This window comes from Scyliorhinus torazame, chromosome 5 (genome assembly GCF_047496885.1).
Source record: "Scyliorhinus torazame isolate Kashiwa2021f chromosome 5, sScyTor2.1, whole genome shotgun sequence".
Classification (NCBI taxonomy): Eukaryota; Metazoa; Chordata; class Chondrichthyes; order Carcharhiniformes; family Scyliorhinidae; genus Scyliorhinus; species Scyliorhinus torazame.
Window position 1 is genome coordinate 204,439,203 of NC_092711.1, and position 20,529 is coordinate 204,459,731.

The 20,529-nt window shown below is 47.9% G+C and overlaps 1 protein-coding gene across 1 annotated transcript in view; it reads left to right on the forward strand.

Moving 5' to 3' along the window:
- The window catches only part of LOC140420903 (interleukin-13 receptor subunit alpha-1-like), a 63,850-nt gene that overhangs the window by 31,118 nt on the left and 12,203 nt on the right, over positions 1 to 20,529 (forward strand). The window contains exons 3-6 of the mRNA XM_072505036.1: positions 2,869 to 3,016; positions 8,688 to 8,808; positions 8,898 to 9,085; positions 10,589 to 10,740. Of these exons, the coding sequence (XP_072361137.1) occupies positions 2,869 to 3,016; positions 8,688 to 8,808; positions 8,898 to 9,085; positions 10,589 to 10,740 (609 nt within the window). The remainder of the gene's footprint in view (positions 1 to 2,868; positions 3,017 to 8,687; positions 8,809 to 8,897; positions 9,086 to 10,588; positions 10,741 to 20,529) is intronic.

The window sequence follows — 20,529 nt, forward strand, 5'->3', positions numbered from 1 at the left end:
GTTCTCTCTTCCTTTCTCCTCTCAGTCTTGCACCTTCCAATTCAGTTGCTGCTTGTCTATCATCATTTCAATGTCTCCCATTTTCAGTTGCAACTTGTCTACCGTCATCATTCTCTTTCCCCCACTTGGTGTACCTCTAATATTCCTTCAGTCACCTCCTTCACCAAGTCCCTCGTGCATGAGGACATGGCCAGTCTAACCTTGTTGCCTTTTCCTGATGATATTGGCGAACAATCTTCCCTCTTCACTCTCCTCAGAACGTCTTCATGGCTCTGGCATTCTCTATAACTGATCTATCTTTCTGCAGAACCACTTATCATGACTTTCTACACTGTGGATGTCTGTTTATTTGTTTCAAGGTGTACAGTGAATGTTATTTCGGTCGGGTATTGACATAGTGGATTTCGATGAAAAAGCTCCCACTATCAATCAGATAACATCCCACCAGAGAGTCTCACAACTGTTCCTAAAGGAACACGATGCCTCGCTCTCAACCTGGCATCCAAACCACACTCCAAATAAAGAAATTCTTCTGTGATCAAAGCAAAATACTGCTGGAGATCTGAAATTTAAAAATGGAAAATGCTGGAAAAACCCAGCGGGCCTGGCAGCATCTGTGTTGAGAGGAACAGAATTATTGTTTCAAGTCCAGACTCTTCTTTGAAAATAAATTCTTCTGATTGCCATCTTTAACTTGCCCTTTCGCAACCCTAGACCTGTACCCACTGGTGTTGCCAAATTGAAGTGCCACTGGATTCATTATCCAGGGACCCAGGGTAACATTCTGGTGACCATGGTTCAAATCCCACCATGCCAGATGGTGAAATCTGAATTCAATAAAACAGAAAAGCTGGAATTAAAAGTGAAATGATGGCCATGAAACCATTGTTGATTGCTGTCCAACCCATCTGGCTCACTAATGTCCCTTTAAGGGAAGGAAATCGGCCATCCTCACCTGATCTGGCCTACACGTGACTCCAGACCCACAGCAACGTGGTTGACTCGTAAAAGCCCTCTGAAACAGCCTCGCAAACTCAGTACAAGGGAAATTGGAGATGGGCAACAAATGCTGACCCAGCCAGAGATGCCCACATCCCATGAATTAATTTTTTAAAAAACTCCTAAATAAGGACACGTCACAGATTTACTTGTTCATCAGTGAAATATAGATCTAACAGCCGAATCATAGATCATAGAATTTACAGTGCAGAAGGAGGCCATTTGGTCCATCGAGTCTGCACCGGCCCTTGGGAAGAGCACCCTACCCAAGCCCACACCTTCACCAACAGTAACCCTACCCAATAACCCCACCCACCCTTTTTTGAATACTAAGGGCAATTTAGTATGGTCAATCCACCTAACCTGCACATCTTTGGACTGTGGGAGGAAACCGGAGCACTTGGAGGAAACCCACGCAGACACGGGGAGAAAACTCCGCACAGACAGTGACCCAAGCTGGGAATCGAACCTGGAACCCTGGAGCTGTGAAGCAACTGTGCTAACTACTGTGCTACCGTGCCCCCCAGGTTTGACTAAATCGTGCACGTTTCGTCAGAGGGCACAAAAGTGGTTCAGTTCTGAGCTCGGCGCACAGGCTGAAAATCGTCCAATCTTAAGTCTCTGTCCCAACACCCACCTCTTACCCAGATTTTGTACCCCTCCTATGCGCCAATCCATACATTTCCACATTAAATAATACATCTCCGTACAGGAAATGAGATGAGAAATTGCTGGAAGTATTCAGCAGACCTGGCAGTTTCTGTGAAAAAGAGTTGAGGTTTCAGGTCTGTGATTATCCAGCACCTCTATATATCATGAATTTGAGTCAGATTTGTCCCTCAACAATTTTTCTACAGACCAAAAAAAGGTCCCTACTTTGTTATCAATAGTTTCACAGTTGTTACTATTCCACCAAATGAAACTCTTGATTACAAATCCGGGCCCTTCCTGAAAGATCGCCTGCTTCCTAAACAAAATGATGCACTTGCAGGTTTATCCTGATTAATGAAGGTAATTATCTAAACTGACCATTGCTTTAAGATATATCTTAAATCAACAGTTCAGTGGTCACTGCATCTAAGTTGGCTTTCCACTTCCCCATTTAACAAGATGAGTTACTGTTACTGTAGATAGGGTTATGGGACTCCGGACATAAGGTAGGGGAGTGAGCTCTGTCAGAGGGTCAGTGCAGTCTTGATGGGCCAAATGGCCTCTCTCTGCACTGTAGGAAGCTAGTACTTCAGGGGCGGTCTAGTCCGAACTGAACCCAGTACTCCAGATGTTGTCTTACCAGCACTGGATCCAATATTCCTAGTGCGGTCTGACCAGCAATAAACCCAGTACACCTGGTGTAACTAGAACTTGACTCAATTTATCCAAGTGTGCCCTCACCAGAAATTGATCCAGTACTCCAGGTGTGTCCTGACTAAAACTGGATCCAGTACTCCAGGTGTGTCCTGACTAAAACTGGATCCAGTATTTTAGGCAGTGTTCTGACTAAAACTGGATCCAGTATTCCAGGTGTGTCCTGACTAAAACTGGATCCAGTAGTCCAGGCATGTCTTGACTAAAACTAGATCCAGTACTCCAGGCGTGTCCTGACTAAAACTGGATCCAGTACTCCAGGTATGTCCTGACTAAAACTGGATACAGTACTCCAGGTATGTCCTGACCAGAACTGGATCCAGTACTCCCAGTGTGTCCTGACTAAAACTGGTTCCAGTACTCCAGGTGTGTCCATGACCAGAACTGGATACAGTACTCTGGATGTGATGTGAGCCAGTCTTTGTGCAGTTTCTGATTATTATTGGAAGATTTGAATTGACTTGGCCTGATGTTGTAAAACATGTTGATATGTTGTTTATTTAGCAAAAAAAAAGAAATCCGTATTTGAACCGTAAAGATGAGGTGTTTCTTAAGCGAGGCATCACTTTCAGAGTGAAGGCATTAATGATGACTGAGAGCTGTGTTTGTCAAGAAAGCAACTGGACTGAGTTAAATATCCCTCCAGCAGAAGGTAAAGTAATATTTCATGTTCGGCACAACATTCAGCACAAAGTTGTAAAATTTCATCTGAAAATAGTTATCATCTCTGAGACACATAGATTACACAAACTGGTTTCTAAAGTGGTCAGAGATGGACTTATATTAACATATCATTGGAATGAGGCAGCACGGTGGCACAGTGGTTAGCAATGCTGCCTCACAGCACCAGGGATCTGGGTTCAATTCTAGCCTCGGATGACTGTCTATGTGGAGTTTGCACTTTCTCCCCGTGTCTGCTTGGGTTTCCTTCGGGTGCTCCGGTTTTCTCCCACAGTCCAAAGATGTGCAGGTTAGGTGGATCGGCCACGTTAAATTGTCCCTTAGTGTTCAAAGGTGTGCAGATGGGGTTATGGGATTACGGGCATAAGGTGGGGGCTCTGTCAGAGGGGTGGTGCAGAATCGGATTCTATTCTATACTTCTCGTATGTTTCTTTATAGGGGGCAGCACGGTAGCGTAGTGGTTAGCACTGCTGCCTCACGGCGCAAAGGTCCCAGGTTCGATCCCTGCTCTGGGTCACTGTCTGTGTGAGTTTGCACAGTCTCCCCGCGTCTGTGTGGGGTTTTGCCCCCACAACCCAAAGATGTGCAAGGTAGGTGGATTGGCCAAGCTAAATTGCCCCTTAATTGGAAAAAATGAATTGGGTACTCAATTTTTTTAAAAATGTTTCTTCATATGTATCTGGGGCGAAATTCTCCCCCAACGGCGCGATGTCCCTCGACTGGTGCCCAAATCGGCGCCAATCAGACAGGCATCGCGCCGCCCCAAAGGTGCAGAATGCTCCGCATCTTTGGCGGCCTAGCCCCTCAATGTCGGGGCTAGGTCGGCGCTGGAGGGATTTCCGCCCCGCCAGCTGGCGGAAATGGCGTTTGTTGCCCCGCCAGCTGGCGCTGAAATGCGGCGCATGCGCAGGAGCGTCAGCGGCCGCTTACAGTTTCCCGCGCATGCGCAGTGGGGAGAGTCACTTCCGCCTACGCAATGGTGGAGGCCGTGGCGGTGGCGGAAGGGAAAGAGTGCCCCCACGGCACAGGCCCGCCCGCGGATCGGTGGGCCCCGATCGCGGGCCAGGCCACCGTGGGGGCACCCCCCGGGGTCAGATCGCCCTGCGCCCTCCCCAGGACCCCGGAGCCCGCCCACGCCGCCTGGTCCCGCCGGTAAATACCAGCTTTAATTTACGCCGGCGGGACAGGCAATTTCTGGGCGGGACTTCGGCCTATCCGGGCCGGAGACTTCGGCGGGGGCGGGGGCGGGATTCACGGCGGCCAACGGCCATTCTCCGACCCGCTGGGGGGTCGGAGAATGATGCCCCTGTTTTTTATTGTTTCATGGAATCTGCGTTTCAGTGGCAAGGCCAGAATTTGTTGTCCAACCCAAATTGCCCTTGAACTGAATGATTTCATAGAATCCTTAGAATCCCGAGAGTGCATAAGGAAGCCATTTGGCCCATTGAGTCTGCACCGACCCTACCAAGTGCGCCCTGCCTAGGCCCATTCCCCGCCCTATCCCCATTACCCCACTTAACCTGCACATCTTTGGACTTGCTGGGCCATTTCAGAGGGCAGTTATAAGTCAACCACATTGCTATGGGTCTGGAGTCACATGTAGGCCAGACCAGGTAAGGATGGCAGATTTCCTTCCCTCTAGGATATTAGTGAACCAGATGATTTGTTACTGATGGTAGTTCCAGCAACCGGCCAATGGGATTTCCTATTGTGGCCACTCCACACCATTGGGAAACCCGCTGCGTGGGTACGGAGGATCCCGCTGATGGAGAATTCCGTTAATTTAATTTAAATTCCAACAGCTACTATGGCAGGAGTGGTCTCACTCCTCCCTCGCTCCGTGATCTCCACCCACCCTAAAAACCCATGAGATATATGCACGATTCTCATTCAGGCTTCTGAGGATTTTCTAATTTTGATCACTCCCCACTGGCCCTTGGCTGTCTAGACCCTAAGCTCTGGAATTCCCTCTCTAAACCTCCTACTCTTTCTCTACAATATTCTTTAAAACTTCTAACTCTTTGACTTCTGGTGCTTTTTAGTCATCTGTGCTCATACCTGATTTGTGTGATTCATTTGTCAAGTTTAGTCTGATTATGCTTTCGTGAAGTTTCTTAGGACAGTTTACTATGTTCAGGGTGCTACATAAATGCAAGCTGTTCTTAAATCCACCATGATAATGTAGATCAGAAGCATTAAAGCCACAGTTGTTGGGTCTTACTTAGGAAACTTCCTTACCCCAGCACTCTGACCGAGTACTTTTGGCTTCTCTCTTATCCACCTCCTTTGTTATACTGTAGATACCCACTGCCTTAGAATGTGCAGCTGCTTCTCAAGTGAAACCTTATAGAAGGTTGCATTGAACTCCAAGTACACAATATTGTACAACGTGGCGTCAGCTGCGGGTCGATGTGTAGCGTTCCTGTCTCTGAATCAGGAGGTCTAGAGACTTAGATGCATCATAATCCAGGCTGCCATTCCCAGTGGAGTATTGAGGGAATGCTACACCGTTGGGAACGCTGTCTTTTAGATGACGTTTAAACTGAGGCGTCCGTCTGCGCCATCAGTTTTTTTTTTCTCTTTTTTTCTTTCATGGGATATGGGCACCACTGACAATGTCAGCATTCGTTGCCCATCCCTTATGATTCTTGAACTGCGAGGCCATTTTGGGTGGCAATTCAGGTTCAACGCACTGCTGTGGGCCTGGAGTCACATGGAGGCTGGGCCAGGTATTTCCATCCCTGAAGGGCAAATGTGAACCAGATGGGCTTTTACAACAAATCGATGATATTGCCAGTGGCTTGCTTCCAAACCAATGGGGCCTCCCCTGTCATCGTTGACTTCCTCTTGGCAACCATAAAAACTTCATGGGTTTTGTCCCTAGGTCATTTATTGCTGTGAGATTAGTCTGTGAAAGCACTGATACAATGCTGGAATTCTCCCAAACCCCATGAACGGGTGCCAAAGAGGCAGTTTGCAGAAGCACCTTGAGTCTACTGTAAACTGAAAGTTGAGTTCCTTGTTATCTTACAGCACAGAAGGAGGCCATTTGGGCCATCACGCTGGCTGTTTAAAAGACCTGCCTATTATGTCCCACTCGCTTACCGTTTCCACCCCACCTTCATTTTATTTAACCAATAAGCTTCGGCGGAATTAACCGGTCCGCCAGCGCGTTTTTATGTGCGGCACGCCCTCGCAGACAGTGGGATCCTCTGTTCCAGCAACCGGCCAATGGGATTTCCTATTGTGGCCACTCCACACCATTGGGAAACCCGCTGCGTGGGTACGGAGGATCCCGCCGATGGAGAATTCTGCAGCTTATGTTTGTGTACTGCTGCCAGTCCTCCTTGATTTATCCTTAATTGCGCTCTCAAAGACCTTTGTGATCTTAATATCTTGACCAAATCTACCCGTAACCCCCACCCCGGTTCTAAGGAGAGAAATATAAACTTCTCTAACCTTTCCACATAGTGTTAATATTCCTCTTCATATTCCCTTCTGGTAAATTACCTCTGTCCCAGGCCTTGAGATTCTTTGTAAAGTGTGGTGCCGAAATTGAACACGATACTCCAGTTGAGGCGTAACTAGTGAGTTATGAAGATTTAGCATAACTTAGTTGCTTTTGTTCTCTTGGCCTCGATGTATTACGGTCCGGACCTTGCATGTTTTTTAAGCAGACGCCTCAGCTCATCTTGAAACTTTTTAAAGTTTTGTGTATCTGAACCCACATCTGTTCCTACAGGTCCATTGATGTTGTAGCATTTAATTTACATTGCCCTCTCCTCAGTATTTCCTTAAATCTGTAATGAGACAGTGTTCCACAATAGTGGTTATTCTCACCCAATGGTATTCTGTACCGGAGCTTTGTAACCTACTCACAATCCTCTCCCGTCCATTCCAAAAAGCGATGAATGCCACGCTTCCAGATGCTGAAATTATTTACATTTAAAATGTATGCAAACACCCAAGGCATAACAGTGGCTAGCCACGCAATACTTGACTTAATTCATAAAGGCTCAGTGTTTCCATGGGAGCTCTCAATTGATCGGCATATCTTTGAGGAAGTTCGACAGAATCTCAAGACACAATTTTCCGCTGAAGTATCAGTGGCTGTTTGCAAGAACCCAAAGGGAAATTCCCAGCGAAATTGTTCAGAAGCCATAAGACATCTGAAATTCTGTCGGTTACATAAGCGTGTGACCAGGTACCTGATGAAACATAACATGGCACACTTGGCTACCTCAAAATGGAATCATCCATGAGCTACAGGGTCTTTAGAATTGTGGCCCCATTAAATAGTTGGTTTCTCTTTGAAGCAGAACCAGGCACGTTTGACGATCAAATGGATTCTTCTTGACAATGAAGAGATTAACCACTTTTAACACTCAGAGAATTGCACAGTAATACCTTTTCTCTCTGGTGCTTTGTTAGTTAATGCTACCGGACCACCCTTTGCTTTTTGTTTGGGACAATCTTTTAAATATTAAGGCAACCTCGGAGTAGATTCATCTCTAAATTTTTGTACATTCATTTTTGAACATTTTGTATATTCAACACGCTGATCTAATGATGCCATCACCAAAGTCAATGTCTAAAGATAGGATGGATCATAAATCTTAAATTCACATCGCTCTGTCATATTCTTCACAATAATTCAGTCATATTTTGCATAATAAATTCCATGCAGCAACTAAAATCAAACAGCAGAGGGGGAATTTAGTGGCAGATCAGGTGAATTAAGCAATTTTGAATGATGATTAGCTCATCCTCCCTCACAACAATCTTAAGTCAAATGGCATGTGTATCCAAGTTTGAAAGAGGATCCCCAAGGGGAAGTGAAGCTGAAGAACACAACCAGAATAAGAGCTAAATCGAGAATCGCAGCAGCGGTTTCACATTTCTCCTTTTCAAGAGCTCTGTTGATCGCTCTTGGATCAATGAACACTAACTGTTAGGCTCTCAACCAAATATGGTCCATTACTCATTAGATTTAGCAACGTGGCATGCCCCTTGTTGCGATTTCAATTCAGCAAAATAGTCCCCCCTACATTGGAAGGAAGATCTTTGCCTTCCCCAGCCTCCCACTCATGATGAGCCTGGTGGGTTTGGTTTGAACTAATAATCTGGACCCTGTGAGAAAATAAATAATTGTAGCTGCAAATTTCTGAGACCAATTAGAAATTTGTGAATTACTCGCAGATTTCAGGCTGCAGGTTGGAAAAGACCCAGGGTGATACAACAACATTGTTTTTTTCTAAGCTTATTCTGCGCTTGTAGCACGGTTCGCTACTATTTAATAATAACCTTTATTAGTGTCACAAGTAGGCTTACATTAACACTGCAATTAAGTTAACTGTGAAAACCCCCTAGTCGCCACACTACTGGCACTGTGAAGCAACTGTGCTGTGAAGCAACAGTGCTAACCACTGTGCTAGACATGTCGCCCAAGTTGTTTGCAAGATGCTAGATGTTACATGATGTTTGTCTATGTATATTTGATATGTATCTTGGAAACAAAGCATGAGAAAGAGAGTGTCTTGGGGTGGGCTGTAATTTTGTGCGTGCTAATTCCCTATTATGTTATATTTCTTCTCTGTGATGTTCGTCTCCTTGACGTACTTTCTGTTTCTTCTCTTTCGTAGGTGATGCAGGTACTGCTGTCAGAAACTTTGAATGTATTCACTACAACTTTGAATACATAAATTGCACTTGGGACAAGGGCAGTGAAATACCATCTGACACAGTCTATAAGTTCAGCTACTGGTAACGTAGTATTGAGTCTTTAAATGGTGAGGACAAATTCACTTGGTTTATCTATAAACGCAGACTAAATATGCTTTATGATCACACAGGCAAGGAGAAATAGAGTTCATTCAGAACTGCACCAGTTACATATCAAAAGATGACAGATTGGATGCTGGCTGCCGCCTTCAACACGATCAATTCGATAATGAAACGGACTTGAACATTTGTGTCTCGGGAATAAGTGCTCTTGCGAAGATAAAGCCATTCTTTTACAAGCTGGAAACAGCAAGTTTTGGTAAGTTACACATGTTGTATTAACACATTCAACTAAACAGAATGTGAGCAATTTCCTCGGTCACTGTCATTCGCACCAGCAAGGTTATAACTGAGGAATCTGGGAAGCAATTTTTAACCGTAGCTCAAATAACGATAGGATCTCTGACAGTACAGAAGTCTCTCAGTACTGCCCCTCTAACAGTGCAGCAGTCCCTCAATACTGTCCCTCTAACAATGCAGCAGTCCCCCAGTACTGTCCCTCTAACAATGCAGCAGTCCCTCAGTACTGCCCCTCTAACAGTGCAGCAGTCCCTCAATACTGTCCCTCTAACAGTGCAGCAGTCCCTCAATACTGTCCCTCTAACAATGCAGCAGTCCCTCAGTACTGTCCCTCTAACAGTGCAGCACTCCCTCAGTATTGTCCCTCTAACAGTGCAGAACTCCCTCAGTACTGTCCCTCTAACAATGCAGCACTCCCTCAGTACTGTCCCTCCGACAGTGCAACACTCCCTCAATACTGTTCTTCTAACAGTCTACCAGTGCAGAACTCCCTCAATACTGTCCCTCCAACAGTGCAGAACTCTCTCAGTATTGTCCCTCTAACTGTGCAGCACTCCCTCAGTACCATCCCTCTAACAGTGCAGCACTCCCTCAATACTGTCCCTCTAACAATGCAGCACTCCCTCAGTACTGTCCCTCTAACAGTGCAGCACTCCCTCAGTACTGTCCCTCTAACAGTGCAGCACTCCCTCAATACTGTCCCTCTAACAATGCAGCACTCCCTCAGTACTGTCCCTCTAACAGTGCAGCACTCCGTCAATACTGCCCATGTAACAGTGGACCACGAAGCAAAAATTACCATGAACTTGTCAGATTGTCAATGCAATTCATTCTTCCCGTGTCTGCGTGGGTCTCACCCTCATAACCCAAAAAGATGTGCAGGGTAGGTGAATTGGCCATGCTAAATTGCCCCTTAATTGGGGGGGAAAAATTAATTGGGCACTTAAATATTTTTAAGGAGAAAAAGAAACTCAGTTATCTCAAACTGCGACAAAGAAGATTCACCGCCACCTTCTAAGGGCAATCAGGGATGGGTAATGAAAGTGCCAGCCTCGCTAGTGACGCTCACATCCTGAACATCAATAACAAATCAAATGCGGCAGATGGGGCTGCCCAATGAGTTGGGGTGTTTCCAGTCACTGGGATGCTGCAAGATGTCAGCTGGCACAAATGCAGTGGCATGATTTGGCGAGAGCTAGTGGCATTATCCGTACTGTGTGTTGCACCCTGACCATAGAACCCAGTTTAAGCTGGCCAATTGGTGTGAATTTAAGAGTGAAACTGAGCAATACCACCAGTAAATATCCAATGGAATAAAATGCAACATTTGACCTTCCTTGAAACAGAGTTCCAATAATTGGAGCCTTGTGTTTCAGCAGCATCATGAAATTCGGGTTATATTTGTCTTCAGTGGGCAACATTGGACCTCATAATATCTGTTGATATGTTTCACTTTTTGCAGTAAAACTGTCTCCACCATGGGGAATAAACATTTCAAAAACTGGAAACGTACTTCGCATAAACTGCGAGTTCCCAGCCCATTGGAACAAGCAGTGTATCACATATGAGTTACGAAGAAGGAGCAGCACAAGCAGTAACTGGTTAAAGTACGAGGTAAGGGTCTCCCCAATAGATTTGTGACTGGTTATTCTTGTGACACAATCTGCGCTTTAGAAAACAGGGCATGTTTGTGTGTTGTATCTTTTTCCATGTGATTTTTGAGAGCTATCTGGTAGTATCATAAACAGACGGCAGATTGGCTTTTGATCCATGGAACCCCTACAGTGCAGAAGGAGGCCATTCAGCCTGTCGAGTCTGCACTGAGTCTCCCAAAGAGCACCTGACCGAGGCCCACTCCCCCACCCTGTCACGTAACTGTGTAATCCCAGTTAACCAGCACAGAGTAACTGAAGAATGGCCAATCCACCTAACCTGCACACCCTTGGAATGTGGGAAGAAACCGGAGAACTGCAGACACGGGGTGAACGTGCCCCACAGAGGCAGTCACCCAATGCTGGAATCGAACCCGGGTCCCTGCTGCTGGAAGGCAGCAGTGCTAAATTATGGTTATTTATGCCTTTTGAAAAGGGAGGGGGGAGTAAAGAAGTGGAGTGCAATCCAAGGCCACGCTGCACGCAAAAAGCAGCTCGCCGCGGTTCAGCGTGGCTGATAAAATCCAGGAGACCCCGCTCCCGGGATCTATCTGCTCGCGACACCTAATCTGTCATCAAGGAAGAAATACCGAGGCATCTGGATGGAAATTGTCCCATTGGGCAGACGCAGCATGGGTTCATAAAGGGCAGGTCGTTCCTCACTAATTTAGTGGAATTTTTTGAGGACATTAACAGTGCGGTAGATAACGGGGAGCCAATGATGTGGTATATCTGGATTTCCAGAAAGCCTTTGACAAGGTGCCACACAAAAGGTTGCTGCATAAGATAAAGATGCATGGCATTAAGGGGAAAGTAGTAGCATGGATCGAGGATTGGTTAATTAGTAGAAAGCAAAGAGTGGGGATTAATGGGTGTTTCTCTGGTTGGCAATCAGTAGCTAGTGGTGTCCCTCAGGGATCAGTGTTGGGCCCACAACTGTTCACAATTTACATAGATGATTTGGAGTTGGGGACCAAGGGCAATGTGTCCAAGTTTGCAGACGACACTAAGATAAGTGGTAAAGCAAAAAGTGCAGAGGATACTGGAAGTCTGCAGAGGGATTTGGATAGGCTAAGTGAATGGGCTAGGGTCTGGCAGATGGAATACAATGTTGACAAATGTGAGGTTATCCATTTTGGTAGGAATAACAGCAAAAGGGATTATTATTTAAATGATAAAATATTAAAACATGCTGCTGTGCAGAGAGACCTGGGTGTGCTAGTGCATGAGTCGCAGAAAGTTGGTTTTCAGGTGCAACAGGTGATTAAGAAGGCAAATGGAATTTTGTCCTTCATTGTTAGAGGGATGGAGTTTAAGACTAGGGAGGTTATGCTGCAATTGTATAAGGTGTTAGTGAGGCCACACCTGGAGTATTGTGTTCAGTTTTGGTCTCCTTACTTGAGAAAGGACGTACTGGCACTGGAGGGTGTGCAGAGGAGATTCACTGGGTTAATCCCAGAGCTGAAGGGGTTGGATTACGAGGAGAGGTTGAGTAGACTGGGACTGTACTCGTTGGAATTTAGAAGGATGAGGGGGGATCTTATAGAAACATATAAGATTATGAAGGGAATAGATAGGATAGATGCGGGCAGGTTGTTTCCACTGGCGGGTAAAAGCAGAACTAGGGGGCATAGCCTCAAAATAAGGGGAAGTAGATTTAGGACTGAGTTTAGGAGGAACTTCTTCACCCAAAGGGTTGTGAATCTATGGAATTCCTTGCTCAGTGAAGCAGTAGAGGCTCCTTCATTAAATGTTTTTAAGATAAAGATAGATAGTTTTTTGAAGAATAAAGGGATTAAGGGTTATGGTGTTCGGGCCGGAAAGTGGAGCTGAGTCCACAAAAGATCAGCCATGATCTCATTGAATGGTGGAGCAGGCTCGAGGGGCCAGATGGCCTACTCCTGCTCCTAGTTCTTATGTTCTTATGTTCTTATGAGACAATGCGATCTCGCGAGATGTTGCGATGCAAAGCCCAGCCATTGAGAGCGGGATCACTTTTTAGTAAATCTGAATATTAGAACGAGACAGTTAGTATGCAGATTCCCGAAATACCTGAGGCTTTGGGATTCATCCCCTTCGCCTCGGAGACCTCGGGCGAGCTTCGTTCAGCAATAGTCCCCACAAACGGGGACCAGGCGGAACGGCACTCGTGAGGGTCCACCAGGGGATCGGAGGCCCCCAGCTGCATGCCCTTTGGGCAGGGTGGTGCAACCTGGGTACCCCAGCAGTGCCACCTGAGCAACTTGGCAGTGTCCCCTGACAGTGCTACCTGGGTGTCAGCCTGGCACTGGTAGGGTACCAGCCTGGCACTGCCAAGGTGCCAAGCTGGCATTTATTTTGCGCGCACGATCGGAGAGGAGGGTGATCCTCCCATAGTGCGTGCTGGCTGGGGGGGGCGGGCAGCATCGAGGATTGCTTCAGGGGCCTTGGTGATCAGGACGGCATTTAAAAATGGTGTCCCAATCTCATTACACTGGGGAGTTCCGGCAAGCTCCCCAGTGAACAGAATGGAGCTATGAATGGCCTCAGCCACGCATTCAACACTGAGGCCTCTTCCCGCATTGTATAACCATTTCTCAGTGCTGCGAGAGGCGGGAAACACAAGGCTAAGCGCGCTCACTATGGGACTTTTTTCCCATTTAGTTGAATCAACCCTGTGGAGGGAGGATAGTTGTGAGGTGTAGAATCGTTGCAAGGGGTATAATGGTTGACTGGCCTACTTATATCGGAGGTGATACAGTGAAGACTCACTGGATTGGTCCCTGAGATGAGTTATTGTCCTATGATGAGAGGCTGAGTAAATTGAGTTTATATTCTCTGGAGTTTAGAAGAATGAGAGGTGACCTCACTGAAATCTATACAACTCTGAGGGTGGATGCTGAGAGATTGTTTCCAATGTTCGGAGAATCTAAAACACAGGGGGCACAGTTCCAGGATAAGGAGTCGATCAGTTAGGACTGAGAGGAGGAGAAATTACTTCCTTCTGAGGGTTGTGAATCTTTGGAATTCTCTATTCCAGAGGATTGTGGCTGCTCCATCATTGAACACATTTCAGGCTGGGACAGACATGTTTTTGGTGTTTCAGGGAATTCATGGATATGGGGAGCGAAGACAAAATTGAGTTGATGTCCAAGGTCAGCCACAACTGCATTGCATGGTGGAGGAGGCTCAACGGGCCAAATGGTCTGCTCCAGCTCCTATTCCTTGTGTTCAGTGGGAGTTACCAGGGTGCGTAAGAACACGTTCCTGGTGTATTGGATCTTGCCTGTCTGGAAGTGCGGTTGTGTAAATACTAGGGGGATGCAGGTTTTTTACACAGAGGGTGGTGAGTGCCTGGAATGCGTTGCCAGGGGAGGTTGTGAAAGCAGATACATTAACGGCGTTCAAAAGGCATCTGACAAATACATGGATATGATGGGTATAGAGGGATACGGCTCAAGGAAATGCTGAGGGTTTTGGTCAAGGGTGGTATCATGACTGGTACAGAGGGTCTCGGGAGAGAGTTACTAGGGTTTGAGATGGCAGGGGAAAGTGAACCTTGGGGATCACAGAATCATTGCAGCGCATAAGGAGGCCATTTGGCCCATCGTGTCCCCACCGACATAGGATGGGAGGTGGAAGTGTAAATTAGTAATCCAGAGGCCCAGGCTAATGCTCTGGGGCCACGGATTCAAATTCCTGCAAGTCATTTGGGAGAGTTTAAATTCATTGAATAAAATCTGGAATTGAAAACCTGCCTCGGTAATGGTGACCACAAGACTGTCATCAGTTGTTGTCGAGTGGTGGGGGTGAGGAAAATTGGAAGAAATTGTGTTGGAGAGGAATGCAGATTTGTTCCTTCCCCCATCCACTTTTCCCAGAGGCCCTTTCTGTGCACTAATGATTACTTAATAGCAAGAAGCCAATTGGCGTTTTAATGAAGCAATTAGCAGGAACTTTCTGAGGGCATTGGCATTTTACCAGCTGTGCATGGAGCTCTCCGCAGTCTCTGCAGCTCGATAACCCACAGGAGGTGTGTACACAGCGAGGGGGCTGGAGCATCATGATGATAATATGCAATCTGCCAGTTACAGATGTGAATAGGCAAGCCTGAGATCAACCACAGGCAGTGACTGGAGACCAATGTTAGCAATAGTGCCGGTGATGAAGAAATAGCTTGTGTTTCCTCCAGCCATTGCCTGCCTCTTTCATTCCTCTCGCTCTCGCGCGCTCTCTCTCTCTCTCTCTCTCATCCTCTGTCTCCCATTCTACCCAGAAGCAGTGAAAACGCAGTGAAGGCTGCCAGCCATCTGCGCAAATGCGCTCCCATTTCCTCAACCCACCCATTGTCCCTAACTTGACAGTGATCCTGGCAGCCCTTCTTAGTTGGACACCATCTGGAAGAGTGTACCTCCAGTCATGAAAAATGAAAATGGAAATGAAATGAAAATCGCTTATTGTCACAAGTAGGCTTCAAATGAAGTTACTGTGAAAAGCCCCTAGTCGCCACATTCCAGCGCCTGTTCGGGGAGGCTGGTCATGCTGCTGTGATTGACTTCGTGACCCTTGGTTCTGCCAACCAGGAAAAAAGACCGAGGGTGGGAATTCAGCCCTGAATGGCTGATGGACTGTGAGGTTGCCCCTTAAACTATTAAAACAGTCTTAAAAATGGTTACAGATTCCACAGATATTTGAAAGAAATTACAGATTTTCCTCAGTGTAAAGCTTCCAGATCAAAGGTCATCACAACAGTGGCTGCTAACTTCTTAAAAATCCCCAAATACCAAGCAGTTTTTTTTAAATAAACATTTCATTGAGGTATTTTTGGTATTGTAACACCAACAAAATAAACAATGTACATGAAACTATAAACATAGTGCAGAAGCAGTCTCCCTTCCTTACAGGTCCCACCTTTATTAACCCCCTACTCTAAGCTAAACTAACCCCCTCCCCCTTCTGCTGACGATTAATTTTCCGCGAAGAAGTCGACGAACGGTTGCCACCTCCGGGCGAACCCTAACAGTGACCCTCCCAAGGCGAATTTGATTTTCTCTAAACAGAGAAAGCTAGCCACGTCCGATAGCCAGGTCTCCGGCTTCGGGGGCTTTGACTCCCTCCAAGCTAATAGTATCCGTCTCCGGGCTACCAGGGAAGCAAAGGCCAGAACGTCTGCCTCTTTCTCCTCCTGGATTCCCGGGTCTTTCGACACCCTGAAAATCGCCACCTCTGGACTCAGTGTCACCCTTGTTTTTAACACAGTGGACATGACATCTGCAAACCCCTGCCAAAATCCCCTAAACTTCGGAAATGTCCAGAACATGTGGACATGGTTCGCTGGTCCTCCCGCACATTTTGCACACCTGTCTTTCACCCCAAAGTATCTGCACATCCAGGCCACTGTCATGTGAGCCCAATGAACGACCTTGAATTGTATCAGGCTGAGCCTGGCACATGTTGCCGATGCGTTGACTCTACTCAACGCGTCCGCCCATAGACCATCCTCTATCTCTCCTCCCAGCTCCTCCTCCCACTTGCTCCTCGGTCTGCGTCGCCTCTGACCCGATAAGTTCCTTGTAAATGTCAGAGACGCTCCCTTCTCCCACCGACCCTCTGGAAACGACCCTCTCCTGAATCCTCTTTAGCGGTAGGAGTGGGAAGGTTGACACCTATTTATGTAGGAAGTCCCGCACCTGCAGATATCTGAATTTGTTTCCCCTCGCCAACCCAAACATCTCCTCCAGCGCCCTCATACTCGGAAAGCTCCCCTCTATAAACATACCCCATCCTCTCAATCCCTGCTCTCTGCCATTTCCGGAACACCCCATCCATACTTCCCGGGGCAAACTATTGATTATTACAGATTGGGGACCAGACCGATGCTCCCTCTGCTCCCACATGTCTTCTCCATTGCCCCCAGACTCTCAGGGCCGCCACCACCACAGGGCTGGTGGAGTACGGTGCTGGCAGGAACAGCAGAGGCGCAGTTACCAACGCCCCCAGACTGGTGCCCTTGCATGAAGCCGCCTCCACACACTCCCATGCCGACCCCTCCCCCACCACACACTTCCTGATCATGGCTATATTCGCCGCCCAGTAATAGTTACTAAAACTCCGCTCAAGCATTACGTTCCTTACTAGCGGGGTCTTGCCCGCACAAACGAAGTCAGTGATCACTTTGTTGACCTTTTTAAAAAAGGACCACGGAATAAAGATGGGGAGACACTAAAATACAAACAGGAATCTCGTGAGGACCGTCATCTTCACTGTCTGCACCCTCCCAGCCAGTGACAACGGAAGCGCGCCCCATCTCCGAAAATCGTCCTTCATTTGGTCTACTAGCTTTTCCCCAGGTTAGAGGGGTCAATTACTAGGGGGCATAGGTTTAAGGTGAGAGGGGCAAAGTTTAGAGTAGATGTACGAGGCAAGTTTTTTACGCAGAGGGTAGTGGGTGCCTGGAACTCACTACCGGAGGAGGTAGTGGAGGCAGGGACGATAGGGACATTTAAGGGGCATCTTGACAAATATATGAATAGGATGGGAATAGAAGGATACGGATCCAGGAAGTGTAGAAGATTGTAGTTTAGTCGGGCAGTATGGTCGGCACGGGCTTGGAGGGCCGAAGGGCCTGTTCCTGTGCTGTACATTTCTTTGTTCTTTGTTCTTTGTAGTCGGGCCTGATTTAATTTATGCAGCCGGTCCCATTCCCGCGCCACTTGAATGCCTAGGTACCTAAAGCTTCCCCTGCTAATCTAAACAGCAGCTCCCCCAATCACCTCTCCTGTCCCCTCGCCTGGACCGCAAACATCTCACTTTTCCCCATATTTAGCTTATCCCCCAAAACTGGCCAAATTCCCCTAGAATTCTCATGATTTCTTCCAGTCCCTCTATTGGGTCCGATACATACAGAAGCAGGTTGCCTACATAGAACAAGACTCTGTGCTCCATTCCCCCCGGACCAGCCCCTTCCAGCCCCTTGAGGCTGTCAGAGCAATTGCCAACGGCTCTATAGCTAGCACGAACAACAGTGGGGAGAGGGGGCATCCCTGTCTCGTTGAACATCCTCATCAATATCCCAGAGAACTTTTTATAAAACTCCACTGGGTACCCGTCCGGCCCGGGGGCTTTACCCGACTGCATGGCCTTCAGACCCTCCATTATTTCTTCCAACCCGATCGGGGCCTCCAGCCCTTCTACCAGCTCCCCATCCACCTTTGGGGAATTCAGCCTCTCCAAGAAGTGCCTCATCCCCTCCGGCCCCGTAGGGGGTTCCGACCTGTACAGCCTACTGTAGAAATCCCTGAACACCTTATTCACCCCTACTGAATCACCAACCAGGTTCCCATCTCCTTCATTTACTTTCCCTATCTCCCTGGCTGCCTCCCTCTTTCTAAGATGCTGTGCAAGCATTCTGCTGGCCTCTCCATACTCCTAGATTGCCCCCCTCGCCTTTCTCAGCTACTCCACCGCCCTTCCTATGGTTAACAAGCCGAACTCCGCCTGTAGCCTCCACCATTCCCTTAAAAGCCCTGCCTCTGGGGTATCCGCATACCTCCTATCGATCTGCAGTACCTCCTTTACCAGTCGGTCCGTCTCTGCCCTGTCCACCTTCTCCCTATGGGCCCGTATCGAGATCAGCTCTCCTCTGACCACTGCCTTCAGTGCTTCCCAGACCACCGCTGCTGAAATTTCCCCTGTGTCGTTGACCTGCAGGCCTGAATACATTTCCTCATGCGCTCGCACACCCCTTCATCAGCCAAAAGTCCCACATCTAACCTCCATTGCGGGCGCTGGTTACTGTCTTTACTAACCTGCAGGTCAACCCAGTGCGGAGCATGGCCTGAGATTGTGATTGCCGAGTACCGCGTGTCCACCACCCCTGCCAGGAAAGCCCTGTCAAAATAAAGAAATCAATCTGGGAGTACACTTTATGCACGTGTGAGTAGAAGGAGAACTCCTTCACCCTCGGCTGCCCAAATCTCCATGGTTCACCACCCCCCCCCCCCCCCCCCCCCCCCCCCCCCCCCCCATCTGCTCCATGAACCCTTTTAGTTCCTTTGCCATTGCTGGCACCCTGCCCATTTTCGAGCTTGACTGGTCCAAGCCAGGGTCCATAACTGTGTTGAAGTCCCCTTCCATGGCCAACCTGTGCGAGTCCAGGTCTGGTATCTTACCCAGCATCCTCTTTATAAACTCCACATCATCCCAATTTGGCGCATACACATTTACTAATAGCACCTGCACGCCCTCCAGTTTCCCACTGACCATAATGTACCGACCTCCCACATCCGAGACTATTCTACCCACCTCAAACACCACCCGCTTATTGATCAGGATCGCGACCCCTCTAGTCTTTGAGTCTAGTCCCGAGTGAAAGACCTGACTGACCCAGGCTTTCCTCAATCTAACCTGGTCAGTTACTCTAAGGTGCGTACCTGCAACATTAGCATGTCTGCCTTCAGTCCCCTAAGATGTGCGAACACACGTGCCCTCTTGATCGGCCCATTTAACCCTCGAACATTCCAGGTGATTCAGCCTAGTTGGGGGGCTCATTGCCCTCCCCCTTCGCCGATCAGCCATCCCCTTTTTTGGGCCCACCTCCAGCCCATGCTCCGCGCCTCCACCGGTCTGCCCCCAGGCAGCCTCCAACCTCCTCTCTGTCCCTTAGCCCAAGTCCCTCCCTCGTCAGCAGAACATTTACCCCCCCTTCCCCCCCCAAGTAACAACACTCTGTAACCCAACCCCTCTAAAAAACCAAACATATGCACACACCCCCACTGCGCTTCCATGAGCTAGCCCGCCCAGCTAGCTTGGTGGCCCCCATCCCTGGCGCCGGATAGTCTCCCACCTATTGTTCCATCCCCACCCTTCACCCTGCTCATACAAACATACTCCAACATCAAACAATCCCCACACAATTGCCTGACAGAAAAACGCCAAGATCTAAAACAAGCACACCTCCATCCCCTAACAGTGCAAATGAAAACCTTAACTCACTCAGCTCTACCGCTGGTCCCAAATCAATGCAAAAGGCATTACAAACAGCTTCCACAAAACAAAAAACGAGAAACTTTTTTTTAAAAAGAACAGAAAAACAACAAAAAAAACCAAGAACGTTGCAGCAAAGTTCAAAATCTCTCTGTCCACCACCAGTCCTTTCCTTTTCCAGCGCACCCTCAGGCGACTCGAAATAAAAGTGCTGGTCCTCGTGCGTGACCCAGAGACGGGCCGGTTACAACAGTCCGAACTTCACCTTTTTCTTAAAAAGGATCCACCTAATCTGGTTGAAGCCTGCCCTTCTCCTGGCCACCTCCACACTCATGTCTTGGTAAACCAACAGGATACTGTTGTCCCACTTACAGCTCCATGTCTGCTTGGCCCACTGTAGAATGAGCTCCTTATCCAAGTACCTGTGGAATCTCACCACCATTGCCCTCGGTGGGTCTCCCATTCGCGGCTTCCTCGCGAGTGCTCAGTGAGCCCTGTCCACCTCCAAGGGCTGGGAGAATGCCCCAACCCCCAGCAGCTTCTCAAACATATCAGCGATGTATGCCCTAGCGTCCGCTCCTTCGAGCCCCTCCGGGAGCCCAACGATTCTCAAGTTCTGCCGGCAGGACCTATTCTCTAGGTCCTCCACCTTCTCCAGGAGCTTCTTCTGCTGGTCTCTCAGCATCCCCACCTCCAACTCCACCGCAGTTTGATGTTCCTCCTGCTCAGCCAGCGCCTCTCTACCTTCTGGATCGCCCGAGCTTGGGTGTCCAATCTAAGTTCCAGC